The 23,681-nt window shown below is 48.0% G+C and overlaps 1 protein-coding gene across 1 annotated transcript in view; it reads left to right on the forward strand.

Annotated features, from left to right (window-relative positions):
• The window catches only part of LOC140732660 (dynein axonemal heavy chain 6-like), a 549,473-nt gene that overhangs the window by 434,682 nt on the left and 91,110 nt on the right, over positions 1-23,681 (forward strand). The window contains 4 exon segments of the mRNA XM_073055353.1: positions 12,586-12,801; positions 18,451-18,681; positions 19,794-19,915; positions 22,580-22,824. Coding sequence (XP_072911454.1) covers positions 12,586-12,801; positions 18,451-18,681; positions 19,794-19,915; positions 22,580-22,824 — 814 coding nt within the window.

Here is a 23,681-nt window from a genome sequence, read left to right on the forward strand (position 1 = left end):
GATGAACAGAGAGTGATGGGACAGAGGGAGAGTGGTTAAGAGAGAGTGGCGGGACAGAGGGAGACTGATGAACAGAGAGTGACGAGACATAGGGAGACTGGTGAACAGAGAGTGACGAGACAGAGGGAGACTGGGGAGCAGAGAGTCACAGGTCAGAGGGAGACTATTGAGCGGAGAGTGACGGGACAGAGGGAGACTGATGAACAGAGAGTGACGGGACAGAGGGAGACTGGTGAACAGAGAGTGACAATACAGAGAGAGACTGATGAACAGAGAGTGACGGGACAGAGGGAGACTGATGAACAGAGAGTGAGGGGACAGAGGGAGACTGAGGAACAGAGAGTGACAATACAGAGAGAGACTGGTGAACAGAGAGTGACGGGACAGAGGGAGACTGATGAACAGAGAGTGACGGGACAGAGGGAGACTGAGGAACAGAGAGTGACGGGACAGAGGGAGACTGATGAACAGAGAGTAAGGGGACAGAGGGAGACTGAGGAACAGAGAGTGACAATACAGAGAGAGACTGATGAACAGAGAGTGAGGGGACAGAGGGAGACTGGTGAACAGATAGTGACAAGACAGAGGGAGACTGATGAACAGAGAGTGAGGGGACAGAGGGAGACTGAGGAACAGAGAGTGACAATACAGAGAGAGACTGGTGAACAGAGAGTGACGGGACAGAGGGAGACTGATGAACAGAGAGTGAGGGGACAGAGGGAGACTGAGGAACAGAGAGTGACAATACAGAGAGAGACTGGTGAACAGAGAGTGACGGGACAGAGGGAGACTGGTGAACAGATAGTGACAAGACAGAGAGAGACTGATGAACAGAGAGTGAGGGGACAGAGGGAGACTGAGGAACAGAGAGTGAGGGGACAGAGGGAGACTGAGGAACAGAGAGTGACAATACAGAGAGAGACTGGTGAACAGAGAGTGACGGGACAGAGGGAGACTGATGAACAGAGAGTGAGGGGACAGAGGGAGACTGAGGAACAGAGAGTGACAATACAGAGAGAGACTGGTGAACAGAGAGTGACGGGACAGAGGGAGACTGGTGAACAGAGAGTGACGGGACAGAGGGAGACTGATGAGCGGAGAGTGACGGGACAGAGGGAGACTGGTGAACAGAGAGTGACGGGACAGAGGGAGACTGATGAACAGAGAGTGACAATACAGAGAGAGACTGGTGAACAGAGAGTGACGGGACAGAGGGAGACTGATGAACAGAGAGTGACAATACAGAGAGAGACTGGTGAACAGAGAGTGACGGGACAGAGGGAGACTGGTGAACAGATAGTGACAATACAGAGAGAGACTGGTGAACAGAGAGTGAGGGGACAGAGGGAGACTGAGGAACAGAGAGTGACAATACAGAGAGAGACTGGTGAACAGAGAGTGACGGGACAGAGGGAGACTGGTGAACAGATAGTGACAAGACAGAGGGAGACTGGTGAACAGAGAGTGAGGGGACAGAGGGAGACTGAGGAACAGAGAGTGACAATACAGAGAGAGACTGGTGAACAGAGAGTGACGGGACAGAGGGAGACTGATGAACAGAGAGTGAGGGGACAGAGGGAGACTGAGGAACAGAGAGTGACAATACAGAGAGAGACTGGTGAACAGAGAGTGACGGGACAGAGGGAGACTGGTGAACAGAGAGTGACGGGACAGAGGGAGACTGATGAGCGGAGAGTGACGGGACAGAGGGAGACTGGTGAACAGATAGTGACAAGACAGAGGGAGACTGGTGAACAGAGAGTGACAATACAGAGAGAGACTGGTGAACAGAGAGTGACGGGACAGAGGGAGACTGAGGAACAGAGAGTGACGGGACAGAGGGAGACTGAGGAACAGAGAGTGACGAGACATAGGGAGACTGGTGAACAGAGAGTGACGAGACAGAGGGAGACTGGGGAGCAGAGAGTCACAGGTCAGAGGGAGACTGATGAGCGGAGAGTGACGGGACAGAGGGAGACTGGTGAACAGAGAGTGACAATACAGAGAGAGACTGATGAACAGAGAGTGACGGGACAGAGGGAGACTGAGGAACAGAGAGTGACAATACAGAGAGAGACTGGTGAACAGAGAGTGACGGGACAGAGGGAGACTGGTGAACAGAGAGTGAGGGGACAGAGGGAGACTGAGGAACAGAGAGTGACAATACAGAGAGAGACTGGTGAACAGAGAGTGACGGGACAGAGGGAGACTGGTGAACAGAGAGTGACGAGACAGAGGGAGACTGGGGAGCAGAGAGTCACAGGTCAGAGGGAGACTGGTGAACAGAGAGTGACAAGACAGAGGGAGACTGATGAACAGAGAGTGACGGGACAGAGGGAGACTGGTGAACAGATAGTGACGGGACAGAGGGAGACTGATGAGCGGAGAGTGACAGGACATAGGGAGACTGAGGAACAGATAGTGACGGGACAGAGGGAGACTGATGAACAGAGAGTGAGGGGACAGAGGGAGACTGAGGAACAGATAGTGACAATACAGAGAAAGACTGGTGAACAGAGAGTGACAATACAGAGGGAGACTGGTGAACAGAGAGTAAGGGGACAGAGGGAGACTGAGGAACAGAGAGTGACAATACAGAGAGAGACTGGTGAACAGAGAGTGAGGGGACAGAGGGAGACTGGTGAACAGAGAGTGAGGGGACAGAGGGAGACTGGTGAACAGATAGTGACAAGACAGAGGGAGACTGATGAACAGAGAGTGACGGGACAGAGGGAGACTGAGGAACAGAGAGTGACAATACAGAGAGAGACTGGTGAACAGAGAGTGACGGGACAGAGGGAGACTGGTGAACAGATAGTGACGGGACAGAGGGAGACTGAGGAACAGAGAGTGACAATACAGAGAGAGACTGGTGAACAGAGAGTGACGGGACAGAGGGAGACTGATGAACAGAGAGTGAGGGGACAGAGGGAGACTGAGGAACAGAGAGTGACAATACAGAGAGAGACTGGTGAACAGAGAGTGACGGGACAGAGGGAGACTGGTGAACAGAGAGTGACAATACAGAGAGAGACTGGTGAACAGAGAGTGACAATACAGAGGGAGACTGGTGAACAGATAGTGACAAGACAGAGGGAGACTGATGAACAGAGAGTGAGGGGACAGAGGGAGACTGAGGAACAGAGAGTGACGAGACAGAGGGAGACTGGGGAGCAGAGAGTCACAGGTCAGAGGGAGACTGATGAGCGGAGAGTGACGGGACAGAGGGAGACTGGTGAACAGAGAGTGACGGGACAGAGGGAGACTGGTGAACAGAGAGTGACAATACAGAGAGAGACTGGTGAACAGAGAGTGACGGGACAGAGGGAGACTGGTGAACAGAGAGTGACAATACAGAGAGAGACTGGTGAACAGAGAGTGACGGGACAGAGGGAGACTGGTGAACAGATAGTGACAATACAGAGAGAGACTGGTGAACAGAGAGTGAGGGGACAGAGGGAGACTGGTGAACAGATAGTGACAATACAGAGAGAGACTGGTGAACAGAGAGTGAGGGGACAGAGGGAGACTGAGGAACAGAGAGTGACAATACAGAGAGAGACTGGTGAACAGAGAGTGACGGGACAGAGGGAGACTGGTGAACAGAGAGTGACAATACAGAGAGAGACTGGTGAACAGAGAGTGAGGGGACAGAGGGAGACTGAGGAACAGAGAGTGACAATACAGAGAGAGACTGGTGAACAGAGAGTGACGGGACAGAGGGAGACTGAGGAACAGAGAGTGATGGGACAGAGGGAGACTGATGAACAGAGAGTGAGGGGACAGAGGGAGACTGATGAACAGAGAGTGAGGGGACAGAGGGAGACTGATGAACAGAGAGTGATGGGACAGAGGGAGACTGATGAACAGAGAGTGAGGGGACAGAGGGAGACTGATGAACAGAGAGTGAGGGGACAGAGGGAGACTGAGGAACAGAGAGTGACAATACAGAGAGAGACTGGTGAACAGAGAGTGAGGGGACAGAGGGAGACTGATGAACAGAGAGTGAGGGGACAGAGGGAGACTGATGAACAGAGAGTGAGGGGACAGAGGGAGACTGATGAACAGAGAGTGATGGGACAGAGGGAGACTGATGAACAGAGAGTGAGGGGACAGAGGGAGACTGATGAACAGAGAGTGAGGGGACAGAGGGAGACTGAGGAACAGAGAGTGACAATACAGAGAGAGACTGGTGAACAGAGAGTGACGGGACAGAGGGAGACTGGTGAACAGAGAGTGACGGGACAGAGGGAGACTGATGAACAGAGAGTGAGGGGACAGAGGGAGACTGATGAACAGAGAGTGACAATACAGAGAGAGACTGGTGAACAGATAGTGACAAGACAGAGGGAGACTGATGAACAGAGAGTGAGGGGACAGAGGGAGACTGAGGAACAGAGAGTGACAATACAGAGAGAGACTGGTGAACAGAGAGTGACGGGACAGAGGGAGACTGGTGAACAGAGAGTGACAATACAGAGAGAGACTGGTGAACAGAGAGTGAGGGGACAGAGGGAGACTGAGGAACAGAGAGTGACAATACAGAGAGAGACTGGTGAACAGAGAGTGACGGGACAGAGGGAGACTGGTGAACAGATAGTGACAAGACAGAGGGAGACTGATGAACAGAGAGTGAGGGGACAGAGGGAGACTGAGGAACAGAGAGTGACGAGACATAGGGAGACTGGTGAACAGAGAGTGACGAGACAGAGGGAGACTGGTGAACAGAGAGTGACAATACAGAGAGAGACTGATGAACAGAGAGTGATGGGACAGAGGGAGAGTGGTTAAGAGAGAGTGGCGGGACAGAAGGAGACTGATGAACAGAGAGTGACGAGACATAGGGAGACTGGTGAACAGAGAGTGACGAGACAGAGGGAGACTGGGGAGCAGAGAGTCACAGGTCAGAGGGAGACTATTGAGCGGAGAGTGACGGGACAGAGGGAGACTGATGAACAGAGAGTGACGGGACAGAGGGAGACTGGTGAACAGAGAGTGACAATACAGAGAGAGACTGATGAACAGAGAGTGACGGGACAGAGGGAGACTGATGAACAGAGAGTGAGGGGACAGAGGGAGACTGAGGAACAGAGAGTGACAATACAGAGAGAGACTGGTGAACAGAGAGTGACGGGACAGAGGGAGACTGGTGAACAGATAGTGATGGGACAGAGGGAGACTGAGGGACAGAGGGAGACTGGTGACCAGAGAGTGACGGGACAGAGGGAGACTGAGGAACAGAGAGTGACGGGACAGAGGGAGACTGGTGAACAGAGAGTGACAATACAGAGAGAGACTGATGAACAGAGAGTGACAGGACAGAGGGAGACTGGTGAACAGAGAGTGACGGGACAGAGGGAGACTAAGGAACAGAGAGTGAGGGGACAGAGGGAGACTGAGGAACAGAGAGTGACGGGACAGAGGGAGACTGGTGAACAGAGAGTGACAATACAGAGAGAGACTGGTGAACAGAGAGTGACGGGACAGAGGGAGACTGAGGAACAGAGAGTGAGGGGACAGAGGGAGACTGAGGAACAGAGAGTGACAATACAGAGAAAGACTGGTGAACAGAGAGTGACGGGACAGAGGGAGACTGATGAACAGAGAGTGATGGGACAGAGGGAGACTGATGAACAGAGAGTGAGGGGACAGAGGGAGACTGATGAACAGAGAGTGAGGGGACAGAGGGAGACTGAGGAACAGAGAGTGACAATACAGAGAGAGACTGATGAACAGAGAGTGAGGGGACAGAGGGAGACTGGTGAACAGAGAGTGACGAGACAGAGGGAGACTGGGGAGCAGAGAGTCACAGGTCAGAGGGAGACTGATGAGCGGAGAGTGACGGGACAGAGGGAGACTGATGAACAGAGAGTGACGGGACAGAGGGAGACTGGTGAACAGAGAGTGACAATACAGAGAGAGACTGATGAACAGAGAGTGATGGGACAGAGGGAGAGTGGTTAAGAGAGAGTGGCGGGACAGAGGGAGACTGATGAACAGAGAGTGACGAGACATAGGGAGACTGGTGAACAGAGAGTGACGAGACAGAGGGAGACTGGGGAGCAGAGAGTCACAGGTCAGAGGGAGACTATTGAGCGGAGAGTGACGGGACAGAGGGAGACTGATGAACAGAGAGTGACGGGACAGAGGGAGACTGGTGAACAGAGAGTGACAATACAGAGAGAGACTGATGAACAGAGAGTGACGGGACAGAGGGAGACTGATGAACAGAGAGTGAGGGGACAGAGGGAGACTGAGGAACAGAGAGTGACAATACAGAGAGAGACTGGTGAACAGAGAGTGACGGGACAGAGGGAGACTGATGAACAGAGAGTGACGGGACAGAGGGAGACTGAGGAACAGAGAGTGACGGGACAGAGGGAGACTGATGAACAGAGAGTAAGGGGACAGAGGGAGACTGAGGAACAGAGAGTGACAATACAGAGAGAGACTGGTGAACAGAGAGTGACGGGACAGAGGGAGACTGATGAACAGAGAGTGAGGGGACAGAGGGAGACTGAGGAACAGAGAGTGACAATACAGAGAGAGACTGGTGAACAGAGAGTGACGGGACAGAGGGAGACTGATGAACAGAGAGTGAGGGGACAGAGGGAGACTGAGGAACAGAGAGTGACAATACAGAGAGAGACTGGTGAACAGAGAGTGACGGGACAGAGGGAGACTGGTGAACAGATAGTGACAAGACAGAGAGAGACTGATGAACAGAGAGTGACGGGACAGAGGGAGACTGATGAACAGAGAGTGAGGGGACAGAGGGAGACTGAGGAACAGAGAGTGAGGGGACAGAGGGAGACTGAGGAACAGAGAGTGACAATACAGAGAGAGACTGGTGAACAGAGAGTGACGGGACAGAGGGAGACTGATGAACAGAGAGTGAGGGGACAGTGGGAGACTGAGGAACAGAGAGTGACAATACAGAGAGAGACTGGTGAACAGAGAGTGACGGGACAGAGGGAGACTGGTGAACAGAGAGTGACGGGACAGAGGGAGACTGATGAACAGAGAGTGAGGGGACAGAGGGAGACTGAGGAACAGAGAGTGACAATACAGAGAGAGACTGGTGAACAGAGAGTGACGGGACAGAGGGAGACTGGTGAACAGAGAGTGACGGGACAGAGGGAGACTGATGAGCGGAGAGTGACGGGACAGAGGGAGACTGGTGAACAGAGAGTGACGGGACAGAGGGAGACTGATGAACAGAGAGTGACAATACAGAGAGAGACTGGTGAACAGAGAGTGACGGGACAGAGGGAGACTGATGAACAGAGAGTGACAATACAGAGAGAGACTGGTGAACAGAGAGTGACGGGACAGAGGGAGACTGGTGAACAGATAGTGACAATACAGAGAGAGACTGGTGAACAGAGAGTGAGGGGACAGAGGGAGACTGAGGAACAGAGAGTGACAATACAGAGAGAGACTGGTGAACAGAGAGTGACGGGACAGAGGGAGACTGGTGAACAGATAGTGACAAGACAGAGGGAGACTGGTGAACAGAGAGTGAGGGGACAGAGGGAGACTGATGAACAGAGAGTGAGGGGACAGAGGGAGACTGAGGAACAGAGAGTGACAATACAGAGAGAGACTGGTGAACAGAGAGTGACGGGACAGAGGGAGACTGATGAACAGAGAGTGAGGGGACAGAGGGAGACTGAGGAACAGAGAGTGACAATACAGAGAGAGACTGGTGAACAGAGAGTGACGGGACAGAGGGAGACTGGTGAACAGAGAGTGACGGGACAGAGGGAGACTGATGAGCGGAGAGTGACGGGACAGAGGGAGACTGGTGAACAGATAGTGACAAGACAGAGGGAGACTGGTGAACAGAGAGTGACAATACAGAGAGAGACTGGTGAACAGAGAGTGACGGGACAGAGGGAGACTGATGAGCGGAGAGTGACGGGACAGAGGGAGACTGGTGAACAGAGAGTGACAATACAGAGAGAGACTGATGAACAGAGAGTGACGGGACAGAGGGAGACTGAGGAACAGAGAGTGACAATACAGAGAGAGACTGGTGAACAGAGAGTGACGGGACAGAGGGAGACTGAGGAACAGAGAGTGACAATACAGAGAGAGACTGGTGAACAGAGAGTGACGGGACAGAGGGAGACTGGTGAACAGAGAGTGACGAGACAGAGGGAGACTGGGGAGCAGAGAGTCACAGGTCAGAGGGAGACTGGTGAACAGATAGTGACAAGACAGAGGGAGACTGGTGAACAGATAGTGAGGGGACAGAGGGAGACTGGTGAACAGAGAGTGACGGGACAGAGGGAGACTGGTGAACAGAGAGTGAGGGGACAGAGGGAGACTGATGAACAGAGAGTGACAATACAGAGAGAGACTGATGAACAGAGAGTGAGGGGACAGAGGGAGACTGGTGAACAGAGAGTGACGGGACAGAGGGAGACTGGGGAGCAGAGAGTCACAGGTCAGAGGGAGACTGGTGAACAGAGAGTGAGGGGACAGAGGGAGACTGGTGAACAGATAGTGACGGGACAGAGGGAGACTGAGGAACAGATAGTGACAAGACAGAGGGAGACTGATGAACAGAGAGTGACGGGACAGAGGGAGACTGGTGAACAGATAGTGACGGGACAGAGGGAGACTGAGGAACAGATAGTGACAATACAGAGAAAGACTGGTGAACAGAGAGTGACAATACAGAGGGAGACTGGTGAACAGAGAGTAAGGGGACAGAGGGAGACTGAGGAACAGAGAGTGACAATACAGAGAGAGACTGGTGAACAGAGAGTGACAAGACAGAGGGAGACTGATGAACAGAGAGTGACGGGACAGAGGGAGACTGGTGAACAGATAGTGACAAGACAGAGAGAGACTGGTGAACAGAGAGTGAGGGGTCAGAGGGAGACTGAGGAACAGAGAGTGACAATACAGAGAGAGACTGGTGAACAGAGAGTGACGGGACAGAGGGAGACTGATGAGCGGAGAGTGACGGGACAGAGGGAGACTGGTGAACAGATAGTGACAAGACAGAGGGAGACTGATGAACAGAGAGTGAGGGGACAGAGGGAGACTGAGGAACAGAGAGTGACAATACAGAGAGAGACTGGTGAACAGAGAGTGACGGGACAGAGGGAGACTGGTGAACAGAGAGTGACAATACAGAGAGAGACTGGTGAACAGAGAGTGACGGGACAGAGGGAGACTGATGAACAGAGAGTGAGGGGACAGAGGGAGACTGAGGAACAGAGAGTGACAATACAGAGAGAGACTGGTGAACAGAGAGTGACAATACAGAGAGAGACTGGTGAACAGAGAGTGACGGGACAGAGGGAGACTGATGAACAGAGAGTGAGGGGACAGAGGGAGACTGAGGAACAGAGAGTGACAATACAGAGAGAGACTGGTGAACAGAGAGTGACGGGACAGAGGGAGACTGGTGAACAGAGAGTGACAATACAGAGAGAGACTGGTGAACAGAGAGTGACGGGACAGAGGGAGACTGGTGAACAGAGAGTGACAATACAGAGAGAGACTGGTGAACAGAGAGTGACGGGACAGAGGGAGACTGAGGAACAGAGAGTGACAATACAGAGAGAGACTGGTGAACAGAGAGTGACGGGACAGAGGGAGACTGGTGAACAGAGAGTGACAATACAGAGAGAGACTGGTGAACAGAGAGTGACGGGACAGAGGGAGACTGAGGAACAGAGAGTGACAATACAGAGAGAGACTGGTGAACAGAGAGTGACGGGACAGAGGGAGACTGGTGAACAGAGAGTGACAATACAGAGAGAGACTGGTGAACAGAGAGTGACGGGACAGAGGGAGACTGGTGAACAGAGAGTGACAATACAGAGAGAGACTGGTGAACAGAGAGTGACGGGACAGAGGGAGACTGAGGAACAGAGAGTGACAATACAGAGAGAGACTGGTGAACAGAGAGTGACGGGACAGAGGGAGACTGATGAACAGAGAGTGAGGGGACAGAGGGAGACTGAGGAACAGAGAGTGACAATACAGAGAGAGACTGGTGAACAGAGAGTGACGGGACAGAGGGAGACTGGTGAACAGAGAGTGACAATACAGAGAGAGACTGGTGAACAGAGAGTGACAAGACAGAGGGAGACTGGTGAACAGAGAGTGACAATACAGAGAGAGACTGGTGAACAGAGAGTGACAATACAGAGAGAGACTGGTGAACAGAGAGTGACGGGACAGAGGGAGACTGGTGAACAGAGAGTGACAATACAGAGAGAGACTGGTGAACAGAGAGTGACGGGACAGAGGGAGACTGGTGAACAGAGAGTGACAATACAGAGAGAGACTGGTGAACAGAGAGTGACAATACAGAGAGAGACTGGTGAACAGAGAGTGACGGGACAGAGGGAGACTGGTGAACAGAGAGTGACAATACAGAGAGAGACTGGTGAACAGAGAGTGACAATACAGAGAGAGACTGGTGAACAGAGAGTGACGGGACAGAGGGAGACTGGTGAACAGAGAGTGACAATACAGAGAGAGACTGGTGAACAGAGAGTGACGGGACAGAGGGAGACTGGTGAACAGAGAGTGACAATACAGAGAGAGACTGGTGAACAGAGAGTGACAATACAGAGAGAGACTGGTGAACAGAGAGTGACGGGACAGAGGGAGACTGGTGAACAGAGAGTGACAATACAGAGAGAGACTGGTGAACAGAGAGTGACGGGACAGAGGGAGACTGGTGAACAGAGAGTGACAATACAGAGAGAGACTGGTGAACAGAGAGTGACGGGACAGAGGGAGACTGGTGAACAGATAGTGACAAGACAGAGGGAGACTGAGGAACAGAGAGTGACGAGACAGAGGGAGACTGGGGAGCAGAGAGTCACAGGTCAGAGGGAGACTGATGAGCGGAGAGTGACGGGACAGAGGGAGACTGGTGAACAGAGAGTGACGGGACAGAGGGAGACTGGTGAACAGATAGTGACAAGACAGAGGGAGACTGATGAACAGAGAGTGACGGGACAGAGGGAGACTGAGGAACAGAGAGTGAGGGGACAGAGGGAGACTGAGGAACAGAGAGTGACAATACAGAGAGAGACTGGTGAACAGAGAGTGACGGGACAGAGGGAGACTGGGGAGCAGAGAGTCACAGGTCAGAGGGAGACTGGTGAACAGAGAGTGAGGGGACAGAGGGAGACTGAGGAACAGAGAGTGAGGGGACAGAGGGAGACTGGTGAACAGAGAGTGAGGGGACAGAGGGAGACTGAGGAACAGAGAGTGAGGGGACAGAGGGAGACTGAGGAACAGAGAGTGACGGGACAGAGGGAGACTGGTGAACAGAGAGTGAGGGGACAGAGGGAGACTGAGGAACAGAGAGTGAGGGGACAGAGGGAGACTGAGGAACAGAGAGTGACGGGACAGAGGGAGACTGAGGAACAGAGAGTGACGGGACAGAGGGAGACTGGTGAACAGAGAGTGACAAGACAGAGGGAGACTGATGAACAGAGAGTGAGGGGACAGAGGGAGACTGAGGAACAGAGAGTGACGGGACAGAGGGAGACTGAGGAACAGAGAGTGACAATACAGAGAGAGACTGGTGAACAGAGAGTGAGGGGACAGAGGGAGACTGGTGAACAGATAGTGACGGGACAGAGGGAGAGTGGTGAACAGAGAGTGACGGGACAGAGGGAGACTGATGAACAGAGAGTGAGGGGACAGAGGGAGACTGAGGAACAGAGAGTGACGGGACAGTGGGAGACTGAGGAACAGAGAGTGACGAGACATAGGGAGACTGGTGAACAGAGAGTGACGAGACAGAGGGAGACTGGGGAGCAGAGAGTCACAGGTCAGAGGGAGACTGATGAGCGGAGAGTGACGGGACAGAGGGAGACTGATGAACAGAGAGTGAGGGGACAGAGGGAGACTGATGAACAGAGAGTGACGGGACAGAGGGAGAGTGGTTAAGAGAGAGTGGCGGGACAGAGGGAGACTGATGAACAGAGAGTGAGGGGACAGAGGGAGACTGATGAACAGAGAGTGACAGGACAGAGGGAGAGTGGTTAAGAAAGAGTGGCGGGACAGAGGGAGACTGATGAACAGAGAGTGACAGGACATAGGGAGACTGATGAACAGAGAGTGACAAGAGAAAATGAATGTTAAAATATGAATGAATGCCAGTGGAACTGCTGCTTCCAGCTCCAGAAACTTGGTTCAGTCCTGATTTCAGGTGCTCTCTCTGTGTGGTGTGTGCATATTGTCTCCCTGTGACTGCATAGGTTTCTTTTGGGTACTGAAGTTTCCTGCCATGTCCCAAAGACATACTGGTTGGTATTTTAATAGGCTTCTGTAAATTGCCCCTCACATGTAGGTGAATAGTAGAATCTAGGGGGAATTGATAGGAATGTGGTTATGATATGGTAGAATCAGTGCAGATAGCCAGTACAGTTTAGTGGGCTGAAAGCTTGTTTTGTGCTGTGAGACTCTGTGGCTATGAGAAGGTAGCAGGCATTTCAGTTGTGATGTATTTAGACCTGGCTCTAAAGTAGCGCACACCATGGTTCTAAGATGCTTTGAAACCTTTACGTCACTGTTGAGCAGCTTGTGTTCTTACAGACCCGCTGGAAGGAGTGTCTCGATGACTTGGACCGCCAACTGCTGGCAGGAGTGGGTGACACTCTGCTCTCGGCTGCTTGCATCACCTACTATGGCCCATTCACAGCTGACTACAGACAGAACCTGCTGAATGAATGGAAAAGCTTCTGTACAGTGATCCAAATCCCAGTCTCACCTGACTATGCGCTGATACCAGCTACAACTGAAAAGAACGAGGTAATCAATCTGAACCCAACGTGTGGAGGTCAGTGGCTCCAAGAGTGAATCATCTGGGACTGAGACTAGCAAAACTGTCAGCTGCACCTGAATGGATTAAGATGGCTAGTGGCTAGATAGACTTCTCAATGCCTTGGTAAAACAGCCAACATAATCAAAGGTCTCACCCTATAGTTTCTCTTCTCCCACCTGCCATCAGTTGATGAAATATAGTTCAATATCCATGTAATGTGTATCACAGGTAAACAGTAAACAGCTCGCTATCCTAGTGACAAGACTCTGATGCAGCTATAAGGAAGGCAAGACAATGGCTATAGTTCATTAGGAGATTGAGGAGATTTGGTTTGTCAAGTAAAAAACTCCAACTTCTACAAATGTACCATGGAGAGCATTGGTCTGGTATGAGGGTGGGGGTGGGGTGCTACTGCACAAGATGGAAATAAGTTGCAGAAATTTGTAAAATAAGTCAGCTCCATCATGGATAACAGCCTCCGTGGTATCCAAAATATCTTCAAGGAGCGGTGCCTTAGGAAAGCAGCATCCATCATTAAAGATCACCGCCACCTAGGACATGCCTTCTTCACACTGTTACTGTCAGGAAGGAGGTTTAGAAGCCTGAAGGCACACACTCAGTGATTTAGGAACAGCTTCTTGCCCTCTGCCATCCGATTTCCAAATGGACAATGATCCCTTGAACACAACCTCGCTCCTCTTTATTTTTGATGAAGGGTCTCGGCCCAAAACGTCGACAGTGCTTCTCCCTATAGATGCTGCGTGGCCTGCTGTGTTCCACCAGCATTTTGTGTGTGTTGTTGTTTGAATTTCCAGCATCTGCAGATTTCCTCGTGTTTACTCTTTATTTCTGTTATTTTTGCACTATTTGTTTTAATTTAACTATTTAATAAACATATATATGCTTAATGTAATATCATTTTTTTCCTTTATATTTATTTATCATGTATTTCATTGTACTGCTGCTGTAAAGTTAACAAACTTCACTACATATGCCGGTGATATTAAATCTGATTCTGATGGCAAAGTATTCTTAGTCTCCCAGTCCGAGGGAAGAAGCTGTTAACTAGTCCACAGTTCCTCTGATGCTCCTGTACCTCCTTCCTGATAGTAGTGCTTCAAAGAGATTATGGATTGCAGTTATGTTTTGTAACTCCAAAACATAAAACGAATCAAAAGAAAAACATGGAGCTGGGGATAACATATCCACTTCATTCTTTACTTTAGGGAGATGTGCACATACAACGTGGTGGGGTAGTGACATACCATTCACGTACTTTCACAAATAAGCTGTAATGAATTATGTAACAACAAAGAATGCTTAATCAACCAATATGTTTACAATATTACTCAAATATTACTGCAATATTAAATACACAACACTCCTCCCTGCTTAACTATAAACTCCATCTCAATGTAGAATACATCTCAACTTGTATACATATACATTCAGTACACTATATAATACAACTACTATGCAGACATCCACAGCATAGTAAATTGTAAATTGTCCCATTCAGTCCTAAAGATTTAATTGCTGTGGACAATTTCTTGCTTTTGTGGGATAATGTTTCTCACCCTCTGCATGCCATCTTGGCTGAACAGGGTAGCGCTTTTAGTAATAGACTAAGACAACTGTGCTGATCCAAAGAGCACTATATGAGGTCATTCTTACCCTCGGCCATTAGGTTCTATAATGAGTCAATCTATAGCCGGGGAAGTGATGAGCCCCTCCTATAAGGCTGTTTGTGGTAACTTTTTTTTGTTCTTTCTACTTCTCTTCTAATATTTATATCTTTACACTTGTAATGCTACTGTGATAGTGTGATTTCCTTTGGGATCAATAAAGTATCTACCTATCTATCTAGCTAATGTCTTTCTTGACAAAGGGGTCACTTTGCTTGGCAGGTGAGACTTATGGCTGTGAAACAATCTCTGGTTCTGGGTCCTCCTCCATGGTGGTTGTAGGAGTTGACTCTGGGACTGCAGGAAGTGGTTCTGACAGCTCTGGACACCTTTCTTCTCTGATAATTGACTCTGTTTTCCCCAACTGATCGATGTGTCATCTCTAGATGACATCAAGCACAATCTCCAATGTGTAGGAGAGAGGTCCAGTTGTGTCTTTAACCTTTCAAAGTAGCCACACTTGATCACCCCTGTACACGCTCTCCAGAACTGCTTGTCCAAGAGTGCAACATTGAAACTCCATGTTTGAGGAGCCTTCAATTTGTCTCAGCTGTTTGTCCTGTTATACTCCTTCTGAGATTGTTTCTGAGGAGATCCATCCATGAGTGCAATGGACAACCCAGGAACAGCAGGCTGGTGAGTTGTTGGTTGTGGAGTGTGCTGCATTGCGATTTGCAAGAAGGAAATTGGCGAGCTTCTGATTCCATGTGGCGTGCATCTCAAATGACCTCTGACAATCAAATCCAACCCCTGGCCTGCACGTGTGGCTTGGCTACTAAGTCTGGTGGAACCATTTCTATTGACAGTTCAAGGAGCAAAGGCTTTTAAAACTCGTCGCTTCGGGTAGATGGGGCTCATCAGCTGTGGTTGGCAGCTCATCTAGGAGGAAAACATTGATCTCAAATCTCCGCTGCCTTGCAGCTATACTCACTCATGAGGAAGGCTTCGTGAGTAAACCCTGAGGAAAAGTCCAGAGCTGGATTCCCTATGGCATTCCTGCGTTGAATTCAATGCAGACTGGCAGCTCCTGCAACGCTGCTGGTGCCAAGCTCTATCGGTCCCTGCTCTTCCTTTGGATTCATCAGCTGCAAGGAGAGGGGGAGCCTGCTACGTGGGTCAAAGCTTGCTCTCCATATCATACTGCCCAGGCTTGCACAATGACTTGCATATCATATAGACAGCTGGGGCACAACCTCCATGGGCAAAGAAATAGCAGATGGAATACAGTGTATGGTCATGCACATTGGTAGAAAAAAATGAAAAGATTAACTATTTTCTAAATGGAGAGAAAATACAAAAAACTGAGGTGCAAAGGGACTTAGGAGTCCTTGTGCAGGATTCCCTAAAAGTTAATTTGCAGATTGAGTCAGTAGTAAGGAAGGCAAATGCAATGCTTGCATTCATTTCAAGAGGGCTAGAATATAAAAGCAAATATGTAATGTTGAGACTTTATAAAGCACTGGTGAGGCTTTGCTTGGAGTATTGTGAGCAGTTTTGGTCCCCTTATCTTAGAAAGGATGTGCTGAAACTGGAGCCGGTTCAAAGGGGGTTCACAAAAATGATTCCAGGATTGAATGGCTTGTCATATGAAGAGTGTTTGATGGCTCTGCTACCGTACTCACTAGAATTCAGAAGAATGAGGGGTGACCTCATTGAAACCTATCGAATGGTGAAAGGCCTTGATAGAGTGGATGTGGAGAGGATGCTTCTATGGTGGGAGAGTCTAGGGCCAGAGGATACAGCCTCAGGATAAAAGGGCATCCTTTGAGAATGGAGATGAAGAGGAATTTCTTTAGCCAGAGAGTGGTGAATCTGTTGAATTCTTTGCCATGGGCAGGTATGAAGACCAAGTCTTTATGTATATTTAAGTCAGGGGTTGATAGATTCTTGCTTGGTCAGGGCTTGAAGAAGGGATATGGGGAAAAGCCAGGAGATTGGGGCTGAGAAGAAAAGTGGATCAGCCATGATGAAATGGCTGAGCAGACTCGATGTAATGGTGTAATTCTGCTCCAATATTTTATGGTCTTAGGGTAATACCACTACATCATTAGAGAGCGTCTCACTAGAGTAAGAGGAAGCAGAAACATTTTCCCAGGTTCCCATCTTTTTCTTTTGATTAGTTTTTGGAATTACAAAACATAGCAGGAGAGGTCTATGATTATGCTGGCTGCTTTACTGAGTCAGTGAGCAGTATAGACAGAGTCCACGGAGAATCAGAATCAAGTTTATTATCACTGTTTCATGTGACAAGAAATTTATTGTTTTATGCTGTACAAAGCCATACAATTAGTATAAATTGCAAAATAGATTAATAGTGTAAAAAAGAAATGAATAATGAGATAGCGTTCATGGGTTTATGGATCATTCAGAAATCTGATGATGGACAGAAAGGACTGTAACCTCTTGCAGTCCTATGCATTGGAGGCTCTATACCAAGTTGTGATGAAACCAACAGAATGCTCTGCACCATACATCTATAGGAATTTGCTATACCAAATGTAACATACCAAATTTCTTCAAATTCTTAACAACGTAGAGCCCCTGACATGCCGTCTTCATGATTGCATCAGTAGGGTGGGTTCAGGCATATCCTCTGAGATGTTCATATCTAGGAAGTTAAAGCTGCTCAGCTTTTCCACTGCTGACCCTCAATGAGAACTGGTGTCTGTTCTCTCAATTTCCCTTTGCTGAAGCCCACATCCAATTTCTTGGTCTTGCTGATACTGAGTACAAGGTTGTTGTTGTTGCAACACCACTCAACCAGCTGATCTATCTCACTCCTGTCTGCATTCATAATCATACAAGATTTTACCAATAACAGTCACGTCATCTGAAAATTTATAGATGGCTTTTGAGCTGTGCTTAGCCACACAGTCATGAGTTATGCCTGTGTTGTTGTCAGCAATGAGAAGATGTAATCACCAATTTGCATTGACTGTGGTCTCCCAAGTAGAAAGTCAAGGGACCTTAAAGGGAAGTCAGTTGCTGAGGGAGGTACACTGAGTACTGTTTCTTTGATGTGCTGAAGCTATCTGCAGGATTAATTAAAGCTTCACCAATAATGTCCACAACCCCACAAATATATTAAGGGGTCTTCAAGTGCAGTACTGAGGTAGGCAAGGATGAGGGGAATACAGGAGACGCTGGCAAAAAGTATGAAAACCTGGGAGTTAGTGGGAGAATTTGTGTCACTGGAGAGTGGAGGGCTAGGAATGGCTGAGAAGCCAATGAATGAGCAAATACTTCTCAGGAACAAGCTGGGAGTGACTGGAGCAAATCTTCAGAAAATTGGTAATTGGTTTGATATTGTCAAATGTACCAATATACAGTGAAGAGCTTTGTTCATGTGCCAGTAAATCATTGTAAATTCAATGGTGAAAGTGATTGGAGTTCATCTAGACAATAGGGAAAGGTGAAGAGGAGTCAGTAATGTGGCCGAGTTGGGGGAAGTGTGCAAGAGGTCACTGGAGAAACTGATGGGTTGAGAGGGAGGATGGATGTTTCCTATAGTGGTGGAATCTAGGACTAGAGGGCACAGCTTCAGAATGCAATGTTGTCCCTTGAGAATAGAGATAAGGAATTTCTTTAGCCAGAGGATAGTCCACCTATAGAATTCATTGCCATAGATGGCTGTGGAGGCCAAATCATTGGGTATATTTAAAGTAGAGTTCGATAGGTTCTTGATTAGTAAGGGCTTCAAAGGTTATAAGGAGAAGGCAAGAGAGGGGTTCAGAATAAGCCAACATGGAATAGTGGAGTTAACCCAATGAGCCGAATGGCCTCATTCTGCTCCTTTGTCTTATGGAGCAAAGAGATGAAGATGAAAGGAATCACTAAACAGATAACAGAAACAACTTGAGAGTGATCTATACGTATAATTACAACATCAACATTCTTGTGTTAACAAGCTATTCAAGAATGTCAGGGTAATCCAATATACTTTCTGAACAGGTTCGCAATTTGCAGAACAGGGGTCTGCCTCCTGACAATTACTCAACAGAGAATGCCATCCTGGTGAAGATGGGCGAACGCTGGCCCTTACTCATTGACCCACAGGGACAGGCTGTCAGATGGATCAAAAAGATGGAAGGAGGGGACCTGTGCATCCTTTTGGCCACACATCACAATTACATGAGCAAGATGTTGAACGCCATTCGCATGGGGCATCCAGTCCTACTGCATGTAAGTGGACCGTGGGATTTGTGTAAGCCTCAGGTTTTGTTTCACAATATTTTTTAATTTTAAAACACATCTTAAATTAAAATTACTTCACAGAGTCATCCAGCATGCACATATGCCCTTTGATCCATCATGGCTGTACTGACTACTAACCACCCATTTTCACCCATCTTACATTAATCCCAACCTACCAGTCCCCATGTCTTTGGGATGTGGGAGAAAACCAGAGCAACAAGGGGAAAGCCGTATGGTCATACGCTCCACATGGACACCACGTAAGCTTGTGATTGAGCTCAGGTCCCTGGTATTGTGAAGCAGCAGCTCTACTAGTTGCACTGCTGTGATTTCCTCAGTGTACTCCAGCTCCTGCAGCCCATTACCTTAGACAAAGCCACATACGTTGTACACTCCTTCACCCCAGACAGGAACAACCATCCCCACAAAAGCCCGTCACTGCACCTTGACCAGGTCCAGGAGCAGAACAAGAGGGACCTAATTGGCTCATCTCTTTCTGCATGAGAGGAGGAACATCTCTCATTCCTTGTGGATGACCTGCCTGAGGACCTGAAAATGCAGTCAGCCTACACTTAGTATATACAGGCAATGGGTCTGCAGATAATGGAATCCACAATCTCAGCAGGTTATCTTGCACATAAGCAAGTTTCCTTCTGTAACCTCCTCCTACACCAGCCATATTAGGAGTTGCTGGTGGAAAGGAAAGACATTCCAAAGGTTGCTCTTCCTAAATTGGAGCAGGACAGTTATGACTCTGACCCAATCTCCTTCAGATAGTCCAATTGGGAGAGGAGAAGCTGACTCTGTGAATGTGTGATTGGACAGTGTGGAAAGATCTTCATTCTGTGTCTGACCGTGGGAGTGTGTGGTGGGAGAGTGTGGAGGGATCCTCATTCTGTGTCTGACTGGGAGTGTGTGAAGGGACAGTGTAGAGGAAACTTCACTCTATATCTGACTCTGAGTGTGTATGGTGGGACAGTGTAGAGGGACCTTCACTGGCTAGCCTGCCTGACTGGCCTGTCCCTGCCCTGTCCAATTTGAGGACAAGGAAGATGAGAAGGAAAAATAACACTTGTGAAAAAAGTCTCCACGTTTTACAGGATGTCACTGAACAGCTGGATCCCTGTCTGAGACCAATTCTCTTGCGGAACATTTGTACTAGGGCAGAACAGGATTTCATCAAGATTGACAACACAGAAATAGAGTACAACCCTAACTTCAGGTAATTCATACACGTTCGTTTGTTTTCTCACTCACTCTCACTCTCTCTCACTCTTTCTCTCTCAGTCTCTCACACTCTCTCTCACTCTCACTCTCTCACTCTCTCTTACTCGTGACTGCCCGTGGTCAGTTCCAGTTTGGTGGGTTCTGAGGTGACTGACTGGCATGTTGTCTCCCAGGTGCAAGGGTCAAAAGTGTCTCTGAGCAGTATTCTGAGGAAGAGAGCAAACAGTTAGATGGCATGGTCCATATTGGTACTGGTGACACATGAATGGAAGCATGACCTGCTCCAGACAGACTTCAGAGCTGGGAAACAGATAAATAAACAAGAGTTCAAAAAGTCATTGAGTTGTATAGCATAGAAGCAGGTGCTTTGACCATTCATGCTTATCTATAACTAATCCCATGCTGCATTAATTCCATATTCTTCTGTGCCCTGCTCATTCAAGTATCTGTCCAAGTGCCTCTTACATGTGGTTACTGTTCTTACCTTCACCAGCTCCTCTTTCAGCTTTTTCCATACACCAATCACTCTCTGAGAAAAATTTATCCCTCAGATCCCCTTTAAGTCTTCTTCCTCTCACAAACCCATGTCTCTAGTTTTAGACACTTCTACCATGGGCAATTGTCTTTATCTATGTTAAACGAGTACAGTTAGACGAGAAGCTAGACTGGACTGCCAACACAGATGCCTTGTGCAGGAAGACACAGAGTCGACTGTACTTCCTAAGAAGGTTGGCATCATTCATTGTCTGTAGTGAGATGCTGAAGATGTTCTATAGGTCAGTTGTGGAGAGCGCCCTCTTCTTTGTGGTGGCGTGTTGGGGAGGAAGCATTAAGAAGAGGGACGCCTCATGTCTTAATAAGCTGGTAAGGAAGGCGGGCTCTGTCGTGGGCAAAGTACTGGAGAGTTTAACATCGGTAGCTGAGCGAAGGGCGCTGAGTAGGCTACGGTCAATTATGGATAACTCTGAACATCCTCTACATAGCACCATCCAGAGACAGAGAAGCAGTTTCAGCAACAGGTTACTATCGATGCAATGCTCCTCAGACAGGATGAAGATACTCCCTAATGCCATTAGGCTTTACAATTCTACCGCCAGGACTTAAGAACTTTTTAAAAGCTATTATTAATGCTTTTTGAGATAGTGATTTAGATGTATATCATATTTTTTACTGAGTTAAGTATTGTATGTAATTAGTTTTGCTACAACAAGTGTATGGGACATTGGAAAAAAGTTGAATTTCCCCATGGGGATGAATAAAGTATCTATCTATCTATCTATCTATCTATGTATCTATGCCTCTCTTAATTTTATCTACCTCTATCATGTCACTTTCCAGTCACTTTTGTTCCAGGAAAACAGATTATCCAATCTATCCTCATAACTCAAGTCCTTCAGTCCCGGCAACATCCTTGCATGTCCATTCTGCACCATCTCCATCTTAACCACATTCTTCCTAAGTGTGGCCTAACCAATGTTTGTATTACTCTAACATGACAAACCTTCATTGCACTCAATTCCTCGGACAATGAAGACAAGAATGCTAAATACCCTCTTCACTACCCTGTCTACCTGCATTTCTTTTTTCAGTGTATCTCTGTTCAACATTCCCCCAGTCCCAATCATCCACCTAGTATGTTTTGTCCTGGTTTAACTTACCAAATTGCATTACTTTGTATTTGTTTGAGTTAAATTCCATTTTCCATTCCCTTGTGATTAAGATCTGCTAATTGATTGAAGAACCAAATGGTTGAAGAGAAGTATCTGTTCTTGAACCTGATAGTGTGGGACTTGAGGCTTCTCTGCCTTCTGTGAGAAAATGGCATGGCCTAGATGGGGAAGATCTTGGCTGAATTTTTCCTTCTTGAAGAAGCACCCTTTGTAGATATGTCAGATTCTGTTACAAAAGGATGTAGAAGGCAGATGTCAGGATGGTAGTATACAAGGGATTTAAACAGTGGGCAAAATCAATTATAGACAAAAATAAAGGTCTGGTGTGGTGGACACAAAGGCTATGGCTGAGTAAAGGGGTTTTCAGAAGAGAATGTGGTTGATACATGGATGAATAGAGTATTGGTAATGAAAGGGTGTGGAAAAGCATGTATGTCACCAGGTCCAGATAGGATGTATCCAAGCCTGTTGAAACATTTGAAGACAGGAGTAGGGTCAAGATGGAATTGAAATCCCACTGGAAATACTCTCTGCAGTTCTGGTCTCCATACCTGATACTCTTAGAATCAGTGCAACAAAGATTCACCTGATACTGAGATTGAGATGTTGCATTCAGAAGGATTAGAAATGATGAAATTCTGAAGTATCAGTGAAATGAGCCTGATTATGAGAGGAAGCGACATTCCAAAAGGTTGCTGCTCTGCAGTTAGTGCCAGAATCTCAGCATGTTAGGTCTACAGAGATTTGATTCCACAGAGGATTAGAATTTAAGTTTGGTCCTGGTACAAGTCTTGATCCAGCCAATGTTCCCAGTCCTTGATTTTAACCAGCACCTTCCCTTGACAAAGATAAGTCAAGGAGAGGGTGCTGGTTACCCGGATAGTACACTAGTGTCCAGGCAGCTGCCAGCTGGTTGGAGATAAAATTCTGTAGCCCATTAGTGCCTGGAGTATGAGTGCATTCAATGTGTGTTAACAATGTCTCTGCAGGCTGTACATGACCACCCGCATCTCCAACCCAAACTTCCTGCCAGCCGTCTGCATCCTGGTCACACTAATTAACTTCACAGCAACATTTGAGGGGCTCCAGGAGCAACTGCTGTCCAGGGTAGTGAAACAGCAGCATCCTGAGATGGAAGAGAAACTCGGACAGCTGTTGGAGAGCATTGTCCATGACCTGGGCACTCTGCAGGACCTGGAGAACAGGTCGCTCTCCCTATTGCAGAAGTCTGAAGGTAAGGAAAAGAGGACAGTGTGTGAGGTTCTCCTGTGTTGGTTGGGTTGTACAAAGCAACAGTTATCATGCTGAGGTGCTGACAGCAGGCACAAAGAGCAATTACCTCATGAGACTCAACTGGGACAGATGAGTAAATTGGTTTAATGTCACATGTACCCAGGTACAATGAAAGACTTTGTTTACATGCCATCTGTACAGATCATTTCATTACAACAGTGCATTGAGGTAGTACAAAGGAAAAGCAATAACAATGCAGAATAAAGTATTCTGACATTAAGTTGCAAGGAATAATGATGTAAGGTCAAGGGTCCATCTTACCGTTTGAGGGAACCATTCAATAGTCTTATAACAGTGGTATAGAAGCTGTTATCATGATGTGTGCTTTCAAGCTTTTGTATCTTCAGCCCAGTGGGAGTGGGGAGAAGAGAGAATGTCCCGGGTGGATGAGGTCTTTGATTATGTTGGCTGTTTTACTGAGACGGCAAGAAATTGTGGGGGTCCCTGGCCCACCCACTGTAGTGTGACTGGTAGAACAGATACCTCAGAGAATTGGCCACTGGGTATACAGGTTTTCACAGAGTCACAGGGCACTCTGGTGCGGCAAATAATTAGTAATAGAGTCTCAGAGTTATACGGTTTGAAAACAATCTTTCAATCCAAGTGGTCCTTACCAACCAAGGTTCCTCTCTAAACTATCCTGTTTGGCAATATCCCTCTAAACTTTTCCTATGCATGTACCTATCCAAGTGTTTTTTTATAAGTTGGGCCAAGGGGCTTGTTTCAGTGCTGTATAACTCAATGATTATACCTTTGACTTTATGTATGAAGAAAGATTGAGAACATGTTTAACTACTC

The sequence above is a fragment of the Hemitrygon akajei genome, chromosome 9 (genome assembly GCF_048418815.1).
Source record: "Hemitrygon akajei chromosome 9, sHemAka1.3, whole genome shotgun sequence".
Classification (NCBI taxonomy): Eukaryota; Metazoa; Chordata; class Chondrichthyes; order Myliobatiformes; family Dasyatidae; genus Hemitrygon; species Hemitrygon akajei.